Genomic DNA, 24,043 nt, shown 5'->3' on the forward strand with positions numbered 1-24,043 from the left:
CTCACTCTCCTCATTCTACAAACCAGCAGAATCAACTTTCCTTCATTTTAATTTTTTATTTTCTTCTGAATATAACATACACCTGCTCTATAAGAAAGATGTTAGTTGCCATGGCACAATGCAAAGACACAAAAGATGCCAAAATAGCTTTATAAAGTAATCAAAGAGAAAAGTCATAGACCATTAAAAAGACAAATAATAACACAAGTGTGTATCAGAAAAGCCAGATTAAGTACCATCGATTTGGGATAATTTAGAAGAGTAAGATAAGTCACTAGTAGTGGGAGTGGTCATAGGTTTTTTGGGGTGGACTGGGAAGAAGGAAGAGATGTCAAAAATATCAGGTGAATTAGAAACCTAATTTATTTTGTTGCTGATTTCAGGGTAATATCAGGTGACTCACTGCTTTTTGGTAAACTGGAGTGAGAATCTTAAAGGCTGAAGTTTGCCAAAGGTGGCAGCAAATCAAGACCCAGATGCGCACAGAATTTTCCATTTCCAAGTGAAAATATTTGAGAAAAGTGGCAAGGGTGGAGAATTCTAGAAGTAAATAGAGTAAAATAATTCTTGTCCAGTTCTCATGTCCTTAGCTTGCCTCCCTTCACCTGCCAACCAAGGAAATGGTTTATTCCCAAGGTTTCGATCCTCGCCTCTTGCTGATTGCTCATGGGGAGCTGCCACTGCTGGGGCTAATACCAACATCAAGACGTTCTTAGCCTATGCCAAACGCATGGTGAACCCACAATGCCCTTAGCCCCCAGGTAACCACTCACGTCATCTTCTGTTAATGGCCATGTTTCTCTACACTCTTTGTTCCTACTAGACATAAATGAGTGTGAGCGAGATGCCTGTGGGAATGGAACTTGCCGCAACACGATTGGGTCCTTCAACTGCCGCTGCAACCACGGCTTCATCCTTTCCCACAACAATGACTGCATAGGTGCGTATGCACACTGGTGGGCACTGATGGAAGGCAGTTTCAGATGCATCCTTTGTAATTAGCAGCCTCTTGGAGTGCCAACTGGTTTTCTTAAATATATGCCCTCTAATACATGACAACTGGTTAAAGGAATTGTCAAATATAATATCCCAAGTGAATGTCAAATAGTCATGGCTTTTATTAAAATACCTCATTAGCAGCTATAATTTGTATATGTACCCTACTGTGAATTGAATACATTTTTAAATGAATTGATGACATCTTAAAACAAAAGTGATTCTTTGTATAGAAATTGCATAATTTAGGAATAATGTGGACATACTCGTCTCAATGTTTCACTATAGCTTTTCTTTAAAGAAGTCAAGTATTGAGTCTATAAATTCCTCCTTATAAAACATGCTGTTATTTATAAGTGCGATTAATGATCCAAGTTTTATATCATGCTAGAGGCTAATTTTATATGCTTCTAATTACAAGAATACTTAATACCTTCAGCTGTACTGTGTACTAGTAATTCAGTTTTAGCTTTTAAAAATGAAACATAAAGGAAGATCAAGGTGAAATTCATATAAAGTTCCAATATAAATTATCAATCTCTAATTAATAGAATAGCATAATCTTGTTAGGTTTTGATAGGTGAGTAAAGCCAGGTGTGTTGTTACAAACTAGATCTTTATTGGAATTTTTAATGTTTGGCTGAGCCAGCCAAGGCCACTGAAATTTAAAATAAGTATTTTTCCCTTTAAAAGTTTTGATCATTGCTGGAATTATGACATTTTCTTTGGAATATATCAAAGGATATTTTTTTGGCAGATGTTGATGAATGTGCAACTGGAAATGGGAACCTTTGCAGAAATGGCCAATGCATCAATACAGTGGGGTCCTTCCAGTGTCAGTGCAATGAAGGCTATGAGGTGGCTCCAGATGGGAGGACCTGTGTGGGTAAGTGCTGCCTCCAAAAGACCCTCCACAGAATGCTCTCAGAGATGAAAGAATCCTGCAGTCCCTATCATCATCCTTCCTTCAGAAGCCTGGAGGGAAAAAAAAATCAGAGTATAATGACACTAATTCTACCTGTAGACTGTGTATGTATGTGTGTGTGTGTGTGCGCACACATGTGACAGATTTGTAATTTGCTTTCTTATATTTTTTTTTCTTTAAAATAGCTTTGTAGAAAGCTCTTATATAGTCTTTTGGGTCACCTCAAAAATCTTCATGCCCATTCACTTTTCACATGCTATACTTCTGTGGAAATACTAAATTTGTGATAGGTCACAAAAATATGGTTGTTCTACTGCACACTTCTGAAAGCTGATAAAGCTTCTTTTTACTGAGTCATTAATTTTTCTCCATGGTAGTTTTATGTATTTCTTTGATTGGATTCCAGTTTCTTGAAATTTTAATTGCTTGATGGAAATCATGCCAATAGGAACTTCTTCCTTCTTTTTCCCTTTTCTTTGCAGATATCAATGAATGTCTTCTAGAACCTGGAAAATGTGCACCAGGCACCTGTCAAAACTTGGATGGGTCCTACAGGTGCATTTGTCCACCTGGATACAGTCTACAAAATGACAAGTGTGAAGGTAAGAGTAGGAGGACTGTCAGTGTTTGGAAGCGAGCAGTGTTTATTACTGCACTGGCATATTCAAAGTTAGTTTTGTGATGGTGTGATGGTGTCCTGGTGTCTTCATTTTGGAATACTTTATCAGAAACAAATCCAAGAGCAGAGGGTTTGACTTACGTTCTTACACTCAGATGATGAAACTAGAACATCCAATTCTCATGCTAATAATATCTGATGACACTGTGCATTTGGTTGGTGATATGACCCTGACTCTTTTCCAGTGTGCTTTTATGCAACTTGTAAAAAATCCTGGATTCCATGTTTTTAAATGCTAATAGGTTGCAACTAAAAATAGCTTCCTGAGTCCAGCTAAAATCTTTAAGTGACCACATTCAAGGTTGAATGAATGTGGCTATATAATTTGTCGATGTTGTTTTGACCTACAGAGCAGTGAAAATGTGTTACTACAAATAAATTCTCAGCAAATTTTATAGTACTGCAGTCCTCAATACATATGTCATTAAATTAAATGAAGGACATTAATTGCTAGAACTTCATAAATAACTAGCAGAAAGGATTTTTAAGAAGTCACCTAGTCCTTGCTCCCACATTTAAATAGGCCTATATCTAATCCAAAGTAAGTAAGAATTTTCTCCACTTTTAATACCATGGAGAAATTTTATTATATATCCAATTTAAATCATAGTCAAGCAATAATATTCTAAGTGCAAACAGTTTATCAAAATTGGGCCTACTTGCAAATTATTATAAGTGTAATTTTACTTTTACTAAAGATCAACTTTATTTACTCCATGATTAATGCAAAATTCCCCTAAGATGAACAGAATATAAATGTATAGAAAGAAAAATGACTTCCCAAATACTTAATAATGTGCCCATTCTACCATCCTTGTCCCCATCTTTATGAAGTTGTCACCTATGGGTTAATTTCTACCATAAGAGAAAGAATCCTAACAACAATGACAAAAACAACAACAAAAAGAAATACTTGAGCATTTTTACAAAAGTTGGCTTTTCTCTTAAGAAAAGATTGGATGGGGATCCCTGGGTGGCGCAGCGGTTTGGCGCCTGCCTTTGGCCCAGGGCGCGATCCTGGAGACCCGGGATCGAATCCCACGTCGGGCTCCCGGTGCATGGAGCCTGCTTCTCCCTCTGCCTATGTCTCTGCCTTTCTCTCTCTTTCTGATGACTATCATAGATAAATAAAAATTAAAAAAAAAAAGAAAAGATTGGATGTGGGAGTGGAGGGCACATGGGAATGGAGTCATTCATTCAGCAGCAGCAGCTCAGATTCACTAATATACCAAAAGCAACATGATGCAATTGTAAAGGCAACAGAATAAACATAACATTATTATTATGAAGAAATTGGTTTTGCACTGAACAGGAGGATGGATACTCAACTTTGAGTTGCCAATTTTGAGAATACCTATTGTGTGATATTTACAATATTAAGCCAAGATAATGGAATTTCCTAACTTCCCCTTAGATGATCTCATGAGAACTCATATAATATGAATATGAATTGATGTAGGTAGAACTCTCTGCACAAATACAAAAATAAAGAGCCCCATGGTACAAGAGATACATGTTTTGTTGGAAAAAAAAAAGGTATTTCCATAAAAATAGCATGGCTCAGAATCAAGACTTACCTCTTTTTTTACTACAAATTCCTGCTGAAAATCAGGGGAAAAGATGGATAAGTCTGTTGGAAAGAGTAGCCATACTTTTCCCACACATAGGGTGATCATGCAATTTATTGACCAAACCAAGACAGTTTTAAAGAGGGTACTCTTAATAATGAGGCCACGACAACAGGTATAAGCTAGGACTCTCCTAGGAAAACTAGGGCATTTAGTTACCAAAGCCATTCACACTTCACTGTAGATCACCTTTAATCAACCCTTCCTCGTGCTAAGGTATATTAATATGCTACAGGAAACATGTCACAATTCTATCAAATTCCTACTATCCATAAGACGAAAGAAAAACTTCAGCCTCTACAAGAAAGACATTTTTGTGTCTTAAGAAAAATTAACCAGCAAATGAGATTTAGGAGCCCTATATTCTGTGATACCTTTAATTTACACTGCACAAGATTCTTTTCATGAATGTTAGTATTCTTGTAAAAGTCATGGTTTTAGGGCTATAGCACAGGTGTTGAGAAAAGCACTACAGATGGATGGAGGGGAATACATTTTTGATTCAAAGGCCTAGATCTCTAACTCATTGTCAACACAATTAAAATTTTCAAGATTCTGCTTACTATTCAGTGGTGAAGTTAGACTCTGGAGTTTCTCGTTTCTTGTGTAAGTTTAGGGTGGTAGGAAATTACCCTACCTTTTCTAACTAGCCAGGCAGCTGAAGTCTAGGTAAGAGATGTTTCTCATGGTATCCCTTAGAAGGCACTCACAGATTCTATTTTTCCATGAATTTTCAAGATTAATTTCCAAAAGGTATCACAGCCTAGAAACCTACTCACAGCATGATGATACAGAAAAGATCTTTTTTTTTTTTTTTAATTTTTATTTATTTATGGTAGGCACACAGTGAGAGAGAGAGAGAGAGGCAGAGATACAGGCAGAGGGAGAAGCAGGCTCCATGCACCGGGAGCCTGATGTGGGATTCAATCCCAGGTCTCCAGGATCGCGCCCTGGGCCAAAGGCAGGCGCTAAACCGCTGCGCCACCCAGGGATCCCCCAGAAAAGATCTTAATTACTGGAAGAGTTTTGAAACTCAGTTGCCTTTGGTACTTCTGTACTTTGCACTTGGTATCTAAAGGTGACTCCACTGTGTTTTGACTTTGACACATCTGATTCTTATAGATATTGATGAGTGTGTTGAAGAGCCAGAAATCTGTGCCTTGGGAACATGCAGCAACACAGAAGGCAGCTTCAAATGTCTCTGTCCAGATGGATTCTCCTTGTCCTCCACTGGAAGAAGGTGCCAAGGTAATTGCCTTTGAGGGCTTTTGACTTTCATTACTTTGTGTTTATTTGTTGTGGTTGCAGTTTCTTAAACATGACAAAGCTTTGATTATTTGCAAAAGAGAAGATGGAGAGTTTTCATTGACCCAGAGATCTAACGATCACCACATGTCAGAAAGGTCATTTTTACTGTTAATATTGAAAACTCATCCATCAAGGTATGGTTGCTTGTACAACCACTACCCTAGCACTTAAAGCTCTCTGCCCGCTAAGACCACATTTGCCGATAGGTCAGTCAGTGGGGGATCAGCCATGAGCCACCCAACACTGCAAAGCCTGGGGGAAGTTCAGCTACATGGTCCCTGCCTCTGAAGAGGTAACTTGTACAAAGGTGGGCCAAGATCTAGACTCTCAGTCGGAAAAATGCAGATTAATCCATATACTTTCAGGATATAGCACCCATCCCTTACATCACAAATTTTCTAAGAAAACAGAAAAATAAATTTGAACTGACTGGAACTCTTGCTGGGACATAATCTGTTTTCAGGACTAATACTTGTGAACTTTGAAAAAAGGAAGCCCAAACTTAAGTATAACACAGTATATTATATTCCAGAAAATGGTTTAGATTTTAGCAAACAATGTGATAGTGTGTGTCTACCCATTTATACATTACTAGTTTAATGAATTTAGAACAAAAAAAATCCTACACAAACGCACATTTCTCCCTTCTACCTCAGTGTTTTGTTGTTGCTTGTTTTATTCAGGTTTTTTTGTTGGTTGTTTTGTTTTGCTTCTGTGTTACTAAATAAGAGGTAATGGATATCATTTCAGATTCCAAAAATTGGATTTGGGGGCTCGGCTCTGCCATCTCTATCCTAGGGCAAGTCATTTGATCCTTTGGAAGTTCATTTTCCTCCCTTTAAACAACCATAATAACACCTGCCCAACCAATCATATTGAATATGTAGCAAAGCTTTGTCAGTTTCTGAGTTGTTTGTAGCCTCTTGTTATTCTATTAACTTTTTACCTTCCTTGCAACTGGTCCTTTTGTTACCCAATATTTAGAAGTGTGAAGGGGGTGTTGAGAATTCTCTGGTTGATTTGATCTCGCTGGTGGCTGTAAGAAGCCCACGTGGCTTTCAGGCTTGTGGGTGGGGTGATACTTGACTCAAGCAGATATTCTGTTATGGTACAGACCAGCCAGATAAATTCTAAGTCCTACTCCCTTGTTTTTGTGTGCCTTTGGCTTGGCCCACGTTTGGAAAGAAAGCAGTGAGAAACCAGGTGTGAATCTGCCGATGTGGCAGGCCAGAGGAAACTCATAGGCTATTAATTCAATTTGCACTGGCCTGTCACAGAGCAAGCTAGCGCTGCAGGAAGAATCAGCCCAGCTGTGAGCAGCCCTGCCACATGCTCAGCTCCAAGAGGCAGAGCCAGAATTGAGGAATGCAAGCAAGGAAAGTGACTTTTGTAGTTCTGATGAAATTTCAAAGGTCATTAAGGGCTCTTTGCAGATGGACTGGTAAACAGGCATCCTAGTGAGTCCTAGTTAAAGTGTGTGGGCCAGCACAGCTCTCTTCCCCAATGCAAGGCACCTTTGATTAATAAACCAAATCTAGAGGATCACCACAATCAAATGTAAATCTCCCACAGGGCACAAAATTTACAGAAGCCAGGGAATTAAGAGCTGGGTTTTACTTATGACAAATTAAGAGCTTGTGAAATGAGAAAATTCTACAGAACCACAGATGTTTTTGAAAGAAGAATTGTGATAAGACTCAGGTGAACAAATCCTGGCACCTGAAGGACACAGATGTAAATGGGCCATTCCCCTTACAAACTTCAGTGAAGAAAATTTGTCACTTAGGCTCACTGTAAGCTTCATGCGTTTGAGCCTATGTCATGGCTAGATTTTTTCTTCAGGAGGTGGGATGGTAGATTGGTGCTGGGGAGACAAGGCTGGTTTATGGAGCAGGGTCAGTGATGAAAGGAAAAGAGAATGTATCTATATTTAAAAGAAACATAAGCTGGAAAACAACAGACAACTGAATTTTAATATATTGAGACATTTTTGTGAGTAGTCATTAAATTATACCTTAAGACAGTTATAGATATAAATAACACAAAACATTGTGACAATGAACTTGAAGAATAAAGCAAATCAAAAAGTGTTCTTCAAGAAACTATAATCTGTTAAATCTTGAAACTTTTCAGCAAAATAGATATTTGGATGGCAGACGTACCACAGGACAAGGACTGGCTTTTATTGCACTTGTCTTTCAGAAGACAGTTCACTGTGCCTGTTAGGTCCTAGCTATAACAGGTGTGAAAGGAGGGTAAAAACTAGCAAGAAAATGTATCTGGAAGAGTCAGTTGAAGAAGGTGAACAACAGATTCATTGGGGAGGCCAACTGAATTTGACTTACTAGACCCTGGTAAATATGATTCATTGATTGTTATTTTTACTTAATTCACGAAAATGTTTCTTTTGTGATCTTTGACAACTCAGTTATTCTTATATTGTCTCCTTTGTCATGAAATAAAAGCTGTAAAATTGTCTTAGCAGAAATGCATAGATAGCTATAATAATATGTCATAATATGCTACCTAGAGTTGAGAAACAGTGATAGGAGAGAGCATACCTAATCATAAAGGGGAATTGTACAAAATGACTATGAAGCATTTCCTTAAAACCTGCAGATTTTAGTCTCTGTGTAGCTAGAGAGGAGTCTGCAAGGCTTTGGATGTCAATTTTGAGAGAAAACACTCCAGGGTTTTGGATGAGCTCACTTTTTAGAGGCACCCAATTTGCTCTATAAGAAATGGAAGAGTCAGTTTCCAAAATTATGTCAAGCAATGTTGGAGAATTTTGTAGCAACTAGATCCCATCTTCTGTATTGGAGTCACCAAAAAATAACTGATATTAAAAAAATACATTCTTTGAGAGATTATCCTGCCTCTTATTCACCCATCTCCCTTCCTCCTCTTTACCTTTTCTCTGTTGAGCTAAATAACCTTCTGTATCTTGTGTGTGTGTGCATGTGCACATGCGTATAAAATCTGCAGAAAGCCCCACGTGCGTTTTGTGGACGATTACATCAGTAGCTGCTTCAGCGAATGGCCATTATTGTCATATTTTTGCCAGTCCACAAAACTGCCACGTCTTTATTTACCCTATGCCTGGAATCAGGGGTTTTGTTTTGGTTTCAGGGCTTAAGGGACACAAAATAAATAACATAGTGTGATAGCACAGTAAGTACCAGAACTGGGAGGTCTACCTCAACCTAGTATGCCTGCTACATGCTATCCAAAACACAAACACAGCTGTCAATGCAGGGGTCTTGTGAATGGTTCCACTTCTGAATGTCTCCACCCTGAAGTCACTGATGATGTCAGGTTTGAAATGTGATAGTGTTGGATTTTGTTATTCATATCAGGTTATTTTGGAAAATTGGCTAAAATGAGAAATAACATGAAAGCCACATAGATGTATTCATTAGATCTTACTATAAAAGTTATCTCTGACTTTAAAAATCTGAGCTGAGTGGGATCCCTGGGTGGCGCAGCGGTTTGGCGCCTGCCTTTGGCCCAGGGCGCGATCCTGGAGACCCGGGATCGAATCCCACATCGGGCTCCCGGTGCATGGAGCCTGCTTCTCCCTCTGCCTGTGTCTCTGCCCCTCTCTCTCTCTCTGTGACTATCATAAAAAAAAAATAAATAAATAAAAACTCTTAAAAAATCTGAGCTGAGTTACTGTCATAATGACTTATGTTATAGAGTCATCCTATTGTAATGAAAAGGAAACACATTTAACAGGACAGACTGTTTCTTACTTACTGTTCTACAGTAGTGATGTAGTAAGAAAGCATCTAAAGGGTCCCCTGGATTTATACTGCAGATCTGCGAATGAGCTACTGCTATGCCAAGTTTGAAGGAGGAAAATGTTCATCACCCAAATCCAGAAATCACTCCAAGCAGGAATGCTGTTGTGCCTTGAAGGGAGAAGGTTGGGGTGATCCCTGTGAGCTGTGCCCCACCGAACCTGATGGTATGTCCACCATCTGCCTTTCTCTTTGAGCTAGTCATAGGGCAGACTGGCCATGGAATAAGAATCGTATGTAGACCTTCAGGAAAATAAGACAATTTCATTGTAAATCTACCTAAAATATTAATAAGATAATTTTAACTCATGAGCTGGGTAGTTGTTTTCTTCTGAAGTGTGCTGTTAACCAGGGCTGCCCAAGTAGTAGTCATACCAGCACTGGGAGACTTGTTCACTGTCCCTGGTATCTGGGTTTGTCTCATTCATTGTTTCATGATACATGCAGTATGTAGCCATCTGGCCACCACACGCTGCATGGGAAGCACCCTGTAGCCAGTTGCCATTGGTGTATCTATTAACAAGTGTTCATCTCTGCCACAGAGGCTTTCCGCCAGATCTGTCCCTATGGAAGTGGCATCATTGTGGGGCCTGATGATTCAGCAGTTGGTAAGTGGACTCCATAAGATTCTCAGCATTTCTTTATGTTCTTAACCAGCCTCTTCCCCTGCCTTTTCTCCAGCTGTTCTTTTTTTTTTTTTTTAAGATTTATTTGAGAGAGAGAGAGAGCAAGCATGAGCAGGGGGAGGGGCAGAGGGACAGAGAGAATCCTAAGCAGATTCCCCACTGAGAGTAGAGCCCAATGTGCGCTCCATCTCATGACCCTGAGATCATGACCTGAGCCAAAATCAAGAGTTGGACAGTTAACCACCTGAGTCACCTCCAGGTGCCCCTCCAGCTGTTCTTATTTCTCCACATTCATCTTGGAAAATAATGCTCTATTTTTCATTTGGATACCAATTATATTATTGTATTGTACGGTAATATTGTATTGTAATATTAGATATCTCATTGATTAGATGCTAAAATGGTCATAGTTTACCTTTTTGTTTAAAAAAAGGTACCTTGTGGGACCCCTGGGTGGCTCAGCGGTTGAGCATCTGCCTTTGGCTCAGGGCGTGATCCCAGATTCCTGGGATCGAGTTCTGCATCAGGCTCCTTGCATGGAGCCTGCTTCTCCTCCTTCTGCCTATGTCTCTGCCTCTCTTCCTGTGTCTCTCATGAATTAAAAAAGAAAAAAAGACCTTGTTATTCACTAATTTTTTTTCTCCTTTGTGTAAGATATGGATGAGTGCAAAGAACCTGATGTCTGTAAACATGGGCAGTGCATCAATACAGATGGCTCATATCGCTGCGAGTGTCCCTTTGGTTACATTCTGGAAGGGAATGAATGTGTAGGTAAGTAATAGATCAGTTTCTTCCATAGGGATTTTACAAATTAGAAATTAGGCTGTAGAGCATTCACACCAGGAAGTGTAAGTACCAAGATTGGGACAGAAGTAAGTTTCGTCCATTCGTTCATGCATTATTTATCTGCAGTACAAATTGAGTACCCTGTGTCCTAGGCTCTGTGGCTACAGCAGTGACCCACGCCAACATGTTTCTTCCTTGCATGGACCTTACAGTCTAATGAGGAAGACACTATAGACATATCTGAAGTCATTGTGGGAAGGAAAACTATCATATATTTTTTTAATTTTTTAAAAGATAAATGGTCATAATCTTTTTCTCTCAATATATAAAACATTTATCCAGATTTTATTACATTTAGTAATGTGAAAGCTATGTACACAATATAAACTCCTTTTGTTTTTGCTCTTTTTAAAATTTCAAAGAATGGCTATGTCTGACCTTTGACCTCTTGATCCATAATACTTCAAAATTGAATCCAAGTATTATGTTTATTCCTCTAAAATTTCACCCACAGCTATCACCATGAAGCATAAGCAAGTTCCTTAGTTTTTCTAGGCCTTAGAATGTCATATTATGCATATAGACTTATTCGTAATTACCCTGCAGCTCTAAAAATCAGTGATACCGTGATGTTTATTGACTTAAAAGAGATGCAATATTCTGGACAGTGAAATGCAATTTCATAGCAGAATAAAAGCAAAATTGTTAATGTTTTCTCTCTGGAATCTTCAGTTAGTGCCTCTATGTGCATGTTAAACGAGCCTTCTCATACAGTCTGTCTACAACAGCCTCTTGCCTTCACTTTTTGACTCAGAACCCACCAGAAGATATAACCCTGATCATAGTCCATTACTATTCCATGTCCTAGAGAACTAAGATAACTATTATTTCCCCAAAATTTCCCTTTCCCAAAGGAAGATACTCTCCCCAAGTGATTTGTCAGAACAGTCAGTATATTCTAGGTGGATGGGTTGGGAGGTATATATATTTTTTAGACCTCTTTGGTAAAACTTGTTCTCTCTCCATGGTTGTTTACAGAGATCCTACCCTAAACATATTTCTTTCTAGTTTTTCTTTTGCCTGATGTAAACCATCTGGTTTCAACAGAATCAACAAAAATCTTCTTGAATCTTGATTTTATCCAGTGTATTAATTTTGCTTAACCTCTAGTCTCTTGTTTTGTGTAAGCTTAGTCTTCTATTTTATGTCTGGCAAAGATCCATCATGTTTAAAGCTTCTTGGAGAATGATGTAATGTAAGGCCAGACTGGAGATGTATTTCTAGCTTTATGTAAGTGAAAACTTTTGACTTGTGAGAGAAGCCTTGTTTTAACCCTTGAAGCATCTATTCCTGGTAGATTTATTACAGGACCCTGGAAAAGCTCATGGAGAAGAACACTCTGAGAGGTGGAAGCCCAGATATTTTAGTGCCACTGCCACTTAGCAGGTCAAAATTCATAGCTATCAATCTGTGGAGTTAAGACACATGTACTCCTTTCTTGCGAAGGCAGAATGAAGATAAAACAAGATGCCACTGATCAAAGTGCTCCCATAGAGTGAGAGGTACTATTTGACTCCAAGTCCATTTTTTTCTTAGTTCATAATGTCTTGAATACTTCTTGCTTGCAGATACTGATGAATGTTCTGTGGGCAATCCTTGTGGAAATGGAACCTGCAAGAATGTGATTGGAGGTTTTGAATGTACCTGTGAGGAGGGATTTGAGCCTGGTCCAATGATGACTTGTGAAGGTAAGCCTCTTTGCAGAATAGTTGGTTACATGTTCTGGTCCTGTCTTATTACAGGACCTGATATTAAATACCACTCAGTGTGTAGAAGAAAGAACATCTAGGCCTAATGGGCCATACCCTTATTCTCCTGAAAAAGGTGGAAGTGGTTCGTGGCACAAATTACACTGCATATTATGCAGAGTTCTTTTTGCTGTCTCCCTACTGCAAGTATTTGGATATAACTCCTGTCTTATTTGCTACCTTCCTTCTTATTTTCCATTTTCCCCTTCTTTTTCTTTCTTCATCTCCCATGTTCCCTCACTTTTTCCTTTCTACTTACAGAAACATCTGACATAACTACTAACATCCTATAGCCATCTGGGGACAATTACAGCAAAAGAGTTGCCTATGCTCTGTAAGCATCTATCAGTATGCCTGGTGAGCTAGATGTATGGAGAGAAGGGAAGGAGAGGGAGTGTCTAGAACAGTGAGTCTCAAAGGGTGGTCCCTGTCTCAGCCACATCAGTATCACCTGGGAAGTTGTTAGAAATACTGATTTTCAGGCCTCATCCCAGACATCCTGAATGAGAAACTTGAGTGGAGCCTAGTAGCCCTCCAGGTAATTTTGATACACTCTCAAGTCCAGACCACTGGTCACAAAAGAGAATGAAAGGGAGGTGAAAGTGAAGGATAAAAATGGACGTATCTATCTATCTAACTATAGAATGGACATCTATATCTATATATAATGGACATATATATCAACATATATATAGATATATAGATATATATACCAATATATAATGGATACATCTTTAATGAAAAGAGAGTTTTGTTTTGTTTTGTTTTTTTTTTTTATTTATGATAGTCACACACACACAGAGAGAGAGAGGCAGAGATACAGGCAGAGGGAGAAGCAGGCTCCATGCACCGGGAGCCCGATGTGGGATTCGATCCCGGGTCTCCAGGATCGCGCCCTGGGCCAAAGGCAGGCGCCAAACCGCTGCGCCACCCAGGGATCCCCTGAAAAGAGAGTTTTTTATTAGAGATATGTCCTATCAATACCCAATGTCCTAGCTGTTGCTGAATCTTTAAAGGCTATGACTAAATATAATCTAGGGTCTCCGGCAGCCCCGGTGGCTCAGCGGTTTAGCGCCACCTTCAGTCCAGGGCATGATCCTGGAGACCTGGGATCAAGTCCCACGTCAGACTCTCTGCATGGAGCCTGCTTCTCCCTTTGCCTGTGTCTCTGCCTCTCTCTCTCTCTCTGTGTGTCTCTCATGAATAAATAAAATCTTTAAATAAAAAAGCCAGGGTTTCACTGATGTTATCAGTCAGCATCATTGGACTTAGAAACATGATAATCAAGATGGTCTGTTTTACACTGCTTTTCCAAAATGTATTTGGATGCTTCCAGACTATGAAATCTGTAGAAATCACTTTTATCTATTAACAGTAAAGTCATGGCAATTTAAGGTCACGACTTGGACATCAGTATAAACTTTCCATAAGTATAAAATTATTCAGAACACCATTTGCTTGGGCACAAGAATCACTGTTATTTTACAGGACCCGCTTTTATATGGGGAAGGGGAGCTGCTTAACAGTATTGGGTGGGTCTGCTTCTGTTCTGATTGCAATTGACTTGGCAATTGTTTTGACTAAATGGTGGTAAAACTGACTCCCACCCTATGTGACTTCAGGGAATGGCAAGTGATCAACTTGAGACTTCAAAGCCAGAATTTCAGAAAAGCTCCCTATATGTAGGGTGGTCTATAATTTCTCATCCATCTAAATAACATTAATACTTATACCAGGACAATAAGCCAGAACTGGGACTATGCTAGGAGAACTATGCTAGGAGAACCAGGACACCTGATCACTTTCCCTATACCAATTATAAAAAAGCCAACTCATTTTATGATTCTTTGGAAACCAGTGATTGCTTGGTACATCCATATCGATGACAATGAAGCATTTCAACTGTTGATTAAAATAGGGGTTTTTTTTGGTTGATGCCCATGATACATTATCTTCTGCTTGCAGATATAAACGAATGTGCTCAGAATCCTCTGCTCTGTGCTTTCCGGTGTGTAAACACTTACGGGTCATATGAATGCAAGTGTCCCGCTGGATATGTTCTGAGAGAAGATAGAAGGATGTGCAAAGGTGAGACATCATTTTACCTGGGGGACTCTCACTCTATCTACGATGGGAAATGTCTCTCCAAAGCTTCTATTAGTAGAGAAAGACTGGGGATCAGGGAACTCTTTCATAGTCCATGGACAATATGGGGTCATCATTGCCTATAGTATGATAATATTAAATTAGTTAAATATTTTTTTTTAAAAATCTCCATCACTAAGGATGTTATATTCCAAGAATAGGGATAACATATGGAATCCACGTTAGTTAAATAATTTCCATTTAGTAAGTAAATGCTTACTGAATGCCTGCAATTACGTGGTTCTGGACTAGGTTCTGCTACACAAAATTATGTAAATCATGGGCTCCCGGAAGAGGTCTTATAAATGAGGTCTTAAGTGAGCAGGTCTTAATGGTCTTAAATGAGCAGCTACTTGTTCTCTTCAGATGACTTGAATAGGATTTTTATTGAAGGTGAACAGATTTCCTAAGAGCTCTACATCATATGCAGGATAAGTCCAAATTTTCCAGCTCAGACCATGTAAAGGAGAAAGATAAAGAGAGGGAAATGCAGTAGGGCAACAAGGAAAGAAAACCTGTCCACGCCAGAAAAAAGGAAATGAGAAAAGGAAGAACCAGGAGAGAATATGATATACATGAATGTTTGTCTTTTCCTCAAAGTATTAAAACCAAAATTTGCATTATATAATAATTATTCTAATCATATTAATTATAATAAAATCAGATATATTAATATTACATAAAATTTCATATATTACTATAATACTTATAATGGAATTTGTGGCTTATTATACCATATTGTAACTATAATGCTGTTATAATTATTATGAAAGTTTTATAGGAGGCCCTTTTAGTTGAATTCATCAAAAAGAATTAACAGCCATTCTACCTACCTTTGAAGAGGTTGTCAGAGAATAATTTCTTCATCAAGTTCAAAGGTGGTTAGAAGACTCCTTCCCATCTTAGGAGGCCAGCACCCACAGTACAAAAGGAAACAGGTTCACATGGAAATAAGTGTAAATCAAAACTGATGACTTGATACCATCTCATGCTTAAAACACAGGAAATTAATGCAGCTGCTTTTATAATTCGCGGTTGTGTGTTCTCTCCAGATGAGGATGAGTGTGAAGAGGGCAAACACGACTGTGCTGAGAAGCAGATGGAGTGCAAGAACCTCATTGGCACATACATCTGCATCTGTGGGCCTGGCTATCAGCGGAGACCTGATGGAGAGGGCTGCGTAGGTAAGGGACTCCTGTAAGTCAGAAGTAACAAGTGACAAAAGGAACCTAGATTCTGAGTCCCTGTGGGCAATGTGTTCTTCTTGGCCAGAGCCATCTTGCCTCTCTACTTCACTCATGCCACCATTTCCCTTAGAGAGCCCCTTGCCTCTTGATTACCTCTGAGTTCCACGAGCACTGTTACTCTCTCCCTGCCTCTGTTGTCAGCCCATTTCACTGCCAGGATTTGGCAGCAGGTGTCTCCTCTATTTCTTTCCTTTACTTCCTAAACTTTCTGTTGTTTCAGGGTAAGTTCTCTTCACCATACTGGAATGTCTTTCTATTGACCCAACTTTGCTGTTCGCACTCTGACACTGAATGACAGAGGCCAGGTCCCTCTGAACCAGAAATAGTTTAAGATCCCCTTAAACTAAGGGGATCTTCCTCCAGAGAGTCTCTTCTTGTCTAGAGTAGGGCCCAGACACTGGCATTTCTTAAAGCCTCCTGGTGATTGTACTGTGAAGCCTCCATTGAAAATCACAGCTCCAGACCCTGGGTTGGCAAACTACAGCCCAGGGGTCATATCCAGCCTGCTAGCCTGCTGCGTATGTTTGTAAATAATGTCATATTGCAGCGGAGCTGTAACCATCCATTTATACATCGTCCATGGCACTCTCATGCCACAATGGCAGAGCAGAATAGAGTGAAGGCAACAGAGTCCTATGGCCTGCAAAACCTAAAACAGTTACAATATATAATAAAGTAATACTGTAATATCACTACAATTTAGAGTAAAAATTTCCTAACTTCTGGTTTAGATAGTCGATACAGGTGAAAATTATCAGAAAGATCCCATATGCTTCCTATTGATTTTTAATGATCAGTGACACCAGAAAAATAAATCTTATGCTATCAGCCAAGAAGCTTAAGAATCTCATTGCTGCCTAACCCTGTAAGATACAGAATTAAACAGTAATTGAAGAACAGACTTTAAAAGCACAGAAAAAGTGTTTGGACACTAGCTCTTCCAGGTTCAGTGGTTCTCAGCCTCAGTTGCACACTGGAATCACTTGGAGAACTCAGGTCCCGCCCTAGACATTCTGATTTAATTGATCAAGGGATAGCATGGGATGGGGATTTTTAGCCTATTTCAACAGCACTGTAGCTGTCATTTCCCAAGTCTGCCTCTCATAATGAGATCCCTGCCTCGGGGGTTCAGAACTATTCTACATGGCATGTACCTAAGCAAGTCTATTTATAATCTTTCTAAAAAATCATCAGATCATTCTAAGAACCTCCAGTTTGTTTTAATGCTTTTTTTTTTTTAAGCTGGAAGACTGGATTATTTCTCAATAATATTGTTGAAATATTACAATAAACCTAATCTATGTTGAATTGGAAGAATATGTGTAGACAAACTCTCAGGTCAGAACTGACCCATCACAGACTTATTCTGATGAAGTATAATATTCCTATAACACAGGAGCTTTTTTTTTTTTCCTCCTTCACTTGAAATAATCCTTTGGGAATCTTTTATATGAACAGATACTGAAAATCTTTAATTTTTATTAAGTGAAAAACTGTACATAAAATGCTGCCATCTACATTTAAGTGTATCAGCGTGCCATCAAATATGATTTTAAAGGACAGAGGAACACAAGTACACAGATACATGCACATATGTATTTGCTTGTATATGCGAAATCCATTTCTAGAAGGATACGTAAGAAACCGGCAGTGGCCTGGTTGCCTCCCAGGAGGGCAGTTTGGTGGCTAAGGAAGAGGGAAGGAAGGGATACTTTTGCTGAATATTCTATTATACCTTTTGAATTGGGAACCACTTTAAGAGGTTATCTCTTCACAAACTAAATTGGAAAAAAGAAAGACTCCATCCTTTGTGCAAAGGTGTAAGATGACTGCTCTTGTTCTTGCTCTTTCCATTAAACCCCACAGATGAGAATGAGTGTCAGACTAAGCCGGGGATCTGTGAGAATGGGCGCTGCCTCAACACGCGGGGGAGCTACACTTGTGAATGCAGTGACGGCTTCACCCCCAGCCCTGCCCAGGATGAGTGCCTTGGTAAGTACAGACAACAGGATGCTTTCACAACCCAACCTTCGCGCTGGATGCTTGTCACCCAGATCTCTGATCTGAAAGAACAGACATTGTGAAAATTTGAGAAGGGTTCATATTTTGGAAATGATTTAATGACCGTGATGGCCCATGGGGCTTAGCACCACCCTGCAGCTAAATTCTTCCTTTGCTAATTGTATCAATGAATCACTTGTTTGGAATTTCTTTCTCCCTGCCTTTTAAGCTTTAGGTGCTCAGGATAAGTTTCCATGTGTTTTTCTGCTCCTCTTTCTCAATAGCATGACCACTCCTCCATATTTCTGGGAGCAGAGAGAGTTGTAAACTTGCATAGGCCACTGACTGAATTTCTTGTCTTGTTTCCTTCAGACGTCATCCTTTCTCTCTTACTGCTGTTTCCAGCTTTCCCTTCTCGCTTCTTCTCACCCAGGGTAAAGTGTTACATCCTTTTTGGGTTTTATATTTAACCAAATTCTTAGTACCTTGTTACGCTCTTAAAATTCCCTAAAATCCTCTTTGCAATACAATGTCCCTTCCAGACAACCGGGAAGGGTACTGCTTCACGGAGGTGCTCCAAAACATGTGTCAGATCGGCTCAAGCAACAGGAACCCTGTCACCAAGTCTGAATGCTGCTGTGATGGAGGGAGAGGCTGGGGCCCCCACTGTGAGATCTGTCCTTTCCAGGGCACTGTGGCCTTCAAAAAACTCTGCCCCCATGGCCGCGGATTTATGACCAACGGAGCAGGTATTTCCTTTCGTTCTGATTGAAGTGAAGCAGGTAATTCACTTATGATCCAAAAATACTTGTAGGGAATCTGCTTGTTTTATGGAAAACAGTTGAGAATGTGGAATCTACAGTATAGGCTTAGGCTGAATTGCATGGTTTCCATCAACCAAAACTCTTTATTTATAGTATTTTAGGTGTTCAAGGTCTGCTTGCCAAAGTTGTGCTTGGGTCCCTGCCTCTGCATCACAAGGAATCCCTGACTTTTTAAACAGAAGTTTGTTATAAGTCAGTTATTGGTTACTCAGAATGTAATTTTTTTAGATAAACTTTGGAATAAATGATCACTAAATTCCTAGACTAGTCCACCAGTATGCATTTTAACTCATAAAATTGGCTGGAATATGCTGCATGAAAGAAATATAAACAATGCTGATATATTGGCAATTAAAACACAACTGCCTCTGGAAAAGTGCCAGCTGCTTTCACCTGGTAGACATAGAGGAGGCTGTCAGGGTGTGTGAGGTAGCTCTGGAGAGGACTCCCAGGCCCTGTGCTTCTCACCAGTAAACTGCACTGGTTTCCAGTCTCATAAAATGAACAGAGAGAGACTTCTCGAGCTCCATGGGAAGGAACTGGAAGTGAGAGGGGAGAAAGGAGAGAAAGCAGGATTTGTGTTAATGTTAGAAAGACGTGGCTAAAGGTAGAATAACAGAACTGGATGTGGTAAGACACAGAGCTGGATTAGACGGGGTGACCAAAAGCAATTTATGTCTCTTCCAAAGATGTGAAAATGAGATGGTGGATGAGACCTGCTTCTTGAGACCAGGGAGGGCAGGCAAAATTACATTTCAGGGTAAATTGGAAGAGTTAGGATAAATAACATTTGTTGGTATAATATGGTTGTTTGGCAATCGAAGGCTATGAAGTCATTTGGCATTGATGCCCCAGCAAGCAGTAGGGAGCTAAATGGGTCATGATGTGAAAGGACAGTGGCTTTAGTGCTCAACAGTGCATATTGACCAGATCTTTCTCCCTGGGGTTGAACTGTGAATAAGGGTCTCTCTTCCTTGTCAGGCTGTGAAAATTCAGCCCAGAGATCCAGCCCGGAGTCCTAGTGCTTCCCTCACCAAAGGAAGTTTGGTCCCATTTCCTCAGTAGTATGCAATTTGATATTTTTCAGGATTAACTTTACAGCAAAAAGAATGGAAGGAAACCTCCCTCCTTATCGTGGACATATAATATTAGAAAAAAAAAAAGGCATTTTCTTGTCAAACAAGTCTACTGCTATGATCCATTTATGAGAGGTCAGCAGGAGGCAAGTTTGATGGCATAAGATAGAGCAAGGAGCCGGATATGCCTGGAAGAGACAGATGTCTGGGGACCCAGAAGGGAAAACTATAGAAAAAACTAGAAAACTATAGAAAACTGATTATTTTTAAAGTGTTCCCGTAGCCTGATTAGTTATTATACTATCATCCAGTGCAGTTATTCATTTATTACCATTACAGATGAAATTTACACTGTCATCCCTTTGGTTTCATTTCTCAGGTCCATGAGATGTTAACACAGTTTATTAGTATTTATAGTGAGGTCACCCCCTGCATACATGCATACATGTTTCATAATGTCTTTATTTTAACTTCTGTTACATTGACAGATATTGATGAATGCAAGGTTATTCATGATGTTTGTCGAAATGGGGAGTGTGTCAACGACAGAGGATCCTATCATTGCCTATGTAAAAATGGCTACACTCCAGATATAACTGGAACTTCCTGTGTAGGTAAGTGCTTTGCTTTTGATTGGGTTTATTCTGAGGGGAAATTGTATATTATGGGAAAAAATATAAAGTCCTCAAACTGAACATCTTAAAAGGCCATCTTAATTTCATGGGAAAACATAAGACAGTGATTGCAGACAACACAGAGTTTTTTTCTTTCCTCAAAGCTGAAATTCTCTGTTAGACCCTATGGGTACTGAGCATCATTATAGATGGGACAATCATACTGTATCGTTTTGATCATAGATCTGAATGAGTGCAACCAGGCACCCAAACCCTGCAATTTTATCTGCAAAAACACAGAAGGGAGTTTCCAGTGTTCCTGCCCGAAAGGCTACATCCTGCAGGAGGATGGAAGGAGCTGCAAAGGTAAAGTGAAATTTGCCTGTACCCTCTCACCTGTCTCCTGAGCATGTTTTTGCGTTCCTTGTGCATTTGAAGAATCCAGAGGCAAGCTCGCCACAGGCAAGATGTGCTTCCCTGGGTTTAGTACCTCCCTGGAATCTCCCTGCCACCCTCCTCCTAGGCTGGAAGGATGGAGGCTGAGGCCAGGAAGATTGGGGTTGGGGGGACAGTGGCAGCCTCCATCCTCATGACCCACCCCTTGGGCATCCATGGGGGCTTCCCATGATGGTCTCAGAGTGGGGCCAGGGGTCTAAGGCTCAGGTGGAGCAGATTCCTAATATATTACTTCCTTTCTGCTTTCCATTATTCTATTTATGTAATCAATTCAACAGCTACAGAGCCCAGGTCTCTGGTATTGTCCTACCTCAGATTAATTACTGCCTAGAAGACATTGTGCCCAATTAAGTAAACCCTTTGTCTAGGTTTTTGTTCTGTGAAGGAGGGCCATTCTTGCCCTCCATGATCTGATGTGAGCCATAAGTATCACAAAGAATTAAGCAGCAGCAGAACTCTATGCAGAAATCAGTCCCTCCTCAACTAGAAGTTATCTTTTGCAAAATTCTGTTGGTGTAAATTTACTCCTAGAAACATCTTCCTCAACAGTAAGAGCTTCACATATTGACTGAAGAGCACAAGACTATCAGACTTAAGGGTAACTTTGAAAATGAGGGTTTTGGAGAAGGAAAAGTAGACCAGATCTCAGAACAAATGTTGGAGCATTTCTGCCATGAAGGGTTGTCAGAGTAAAAGGAAAGTAAGAAAAGTTAAGTGATGGGGCAGAGTGAAAGTGGAGAGCAGAGGGAAGTAGGACCCTCAGCTCCATTCTTGTGTCTGCTGGAAAACGAGAATTAAGAGACCTGTAACACAGGATGACATGATGAACAATGTCTGAGGTTTTCCTATGCTGCACAAATCTTATATAATCCTGTAATTTCGGAAGAGGAAGTTGAGAGACCTACTTAAAAATTCTATCTTGGGGATCCCTGGGTGGTGCAGCGGTTTAGCGCTGCATGGAGCCTGCTTCTACTTCTGCCTGTGTCTCTGCCTCTCTCTCTCTCTCTCTTTCTCTGTTGTCTCTCATGAATAAATAAATAAAATCTTTAAAAAAATCTTTAAAAAAATCTGACTATCTTAATAAAGTTGTTTACACCCTTGTTCTTCTTACACATAGAACTTAATCTCCATCTGTGCATCACAGTGAGCTCTGGGCAGTGTGAGGCTATAACTCAGAGCTATAAACTTACTCATGTAAATAGAGAACCAAATTAAAGAGAAAATATCTCTCAGTGTGTATATTATCTATGCCAAGCAAAACAAATTTACAGTCTTTTTCCAGCCTGTGGGGAGAAAATCCTCAGAAAGGTCTAGCAATTAATAGATGAAAAATGGAAATTAAATATATAGAGGTAACATTGTCTTTTCACAACGTATCAAACACACCAGTGATGTGTGTTTATGGGTTCCAGAGTGAGCAGAGAAGCAACACGATTCCTACAGATCCCCTCAAAACATAAGGCCCTTCCTCCTGCTGTTCTCATGACATCTAGAGTCTTCCACATACTCGGCTTGTTGGACTGAAGATCAAACCCAGTGGTACAGATACATGTACTATGAAAACTGACAGGAAAGAGGCTCAAAGGATGCCCAGGGGAGATGTGGGACCAGCACTTCCCCCATGAGAGCCGGGTAGGATCCAGATAAGAGGAGACAAGGGGAAACAAGATGTTCCTGGAGGTGAGAACAGCAGCAAGTGCCGCTGTTCTCAACATGTTGTAGTTAGAAAACAGGGTAAGAAATCACTGAGCTGTCTCTCTCACCTGTGTGTCTCTTCTGGCCAGGGTTGAGACATACAAGTCAGAAACTCAGAACTACTTCCTAGGGCTATGGGTAGGTACCTGTGCTAGCAGTTCAACTCTAATACTCATATTACTTGGTTGTTTTTTTTTAATAGATCTTGATGAATGTGCCACTAAGCAGCACAACTGCCAGTTCCTGTGTGTTAACACCATTGGCAGCTTCACTTGTAAATGTCCTCCCGGATTTACACAACACCATACTGCCTGCATTGGTAAGTGGGAGAGAAGAAAACTCGAGAGGAAAGGTAGCTACTCCTTTAAGGAATCATTCTCTGGTTCCTCTGCTGTTGGAAGAAGATGATAAAGGAGCCAAAAAAGAAGATGTGTGTGTGTATGCCTGCACGCACCTGTACGTGAAAAATTACTGGCCTTATTTGACCTTTTTCTGAGTGAATCGTCCCTCTCTCTTCCCTTTCAACAACACAAAGAGAGCTTCAGTGAACTTTAATTCTCTTCCCTCATTGCTTCTTATAGATAACAATGAATGCACTTCTGACATCAACTTGTGTGGGTCTAAGGGTATTTGCCAGAATACTCCAGGGAGCTTCACCTGTGAATGCCAGCGGGGATTCTCACTCGATCAGAGTGGTGCCAGCTGTGAAGGTGGGTAGGGTCCTCAGCCAGATGCAGCTGCTAAGTCCCGGTGGAGGTAGTCTGTGACGTTCAGAACCTTCAACATCATCCTCTAAGAGATACCAGAACTAAGCAGAGGGAGAATACCCAACTGAAGATGGGAAATATTTCATGGGGTTGGCACAGGTGTCCTATCTTAGAGACCCATCTTTTGTCTCATGCTTGATCATGTCTATAACATGTGCCTTTCCTCAACTTATCAAGGCCTTTTCTACTCCATTAGTAATGTAATATAATAGGGCATGAATTAGTCCAGAAAAATAGCTAGGTTCCCGAATTTGATTCATTAATATTCTAGTCATTAGATCCAGATCCATAAAAGGATTCCCCTAATGTGGATTAAATAAATGAAGAAGGACTCCTGTGATAATATGTAATTAAAATTTAAATTTTTTAAATTTCCTTTTTGTATTGACATCTTTTAGTCTCTAATCCTGGCACAAATAAGCAAATACAAATAATTTACACAGCTATCCTATAGAGTGCTCTTGTGCCTTCCGTTAATGTTGCCATCATTTTCATTTGTAGACTTTACCGGGAATATCTGAATGTCTTTCTCCTTGGACTTATCAAAACCTCCAGAGCACATATTCTTGTAGTGTTGGTGGTAAAATAATTTTTAGTGGTCAGATTTCTTATTAAAATCACCTTTCCCATTAGTGTGCCTATAAATGTTGCTTCTAAGAACA

The 24,043-nt window shown here is 39.8% G+C and overlaps 1 protein-coding gene across 2 annotated transcripts in view; it reads left to right on the forward strand.

The window, feature by feature from the left end:
* Positions 1–24,043, forward strand: part of FBN1 (fibrillin 1) — a 227,453-nt gene that overhangs the window by 193,008 nt on the left and 10,402 nt on the right. For both annotated transcript variants that reach the window (XM_041743578.1, XM_041743577.1), the window contains exons 47-62: positions 824–940; positions 1,754–1,882; positions 2,404–2,523; positions 5,351–5,476; positions 9,354–9,503; positions 9,879–9,944; positions 10,617–10,733; positions 12,377–12,496; positions 14,522–14,644; positions 15,754–15,885; positions 17,815–17,940; positions 18,492–18,698; positions 20,338–20,463; positions 20,707–20,829; positions 22,817–22,933; positions 23,196–23,324. In XM_041743578.1, coding sequence (XP_041599512.1) covers positions 824–940; positions 1,754–1,882; positions 2,404–2,523; positions 5,351–5,476; positions 9,354–9,503; positions 9,879–9,944; positions 10,617–10,733; positions 12,377–12,496; positions 14,522–14,644; positions 15,754–15,885; positions 17,815–17,940; positions 18,492–18,698; positions 20,338–20,463; positions 20,707–20,829; positions 22,817–22,933; positions 23,196–23,324 — 2,028 coding nt within the window. The remainder of the gene's footprint in view (positions 1–823; positions 941–1,753; positions 1,883–2,403; positions 2,524–5,350; positions 5,477–9,353; positions 9,504–9,878; positions 9,945–10,616; positions 10,734–12,376; positions 12,497–14,521; positions 14,645–15,753; positions 15,886–17,814; positions 17,941–18,491; positions 18,699–20,337; positions 20,464–20,706; positions 20,830–22,816; positions 22,934–23,195; positions 23,325–24,043) is intronic.

This window comes from Vulpes lagopus, chromosome 2, assembly GCF_018345385.1.
Source record: "Vulpes lagopus strain Blue_001 chromosome 2, ASM1834538v1, whole genome shotgun sequence".
Lineage (NCBI taxonomy): Eukaryota > Metazoa > Chordata > Mammalia > Carnivora > Canidae > Vulpes > Vulpes lagopus.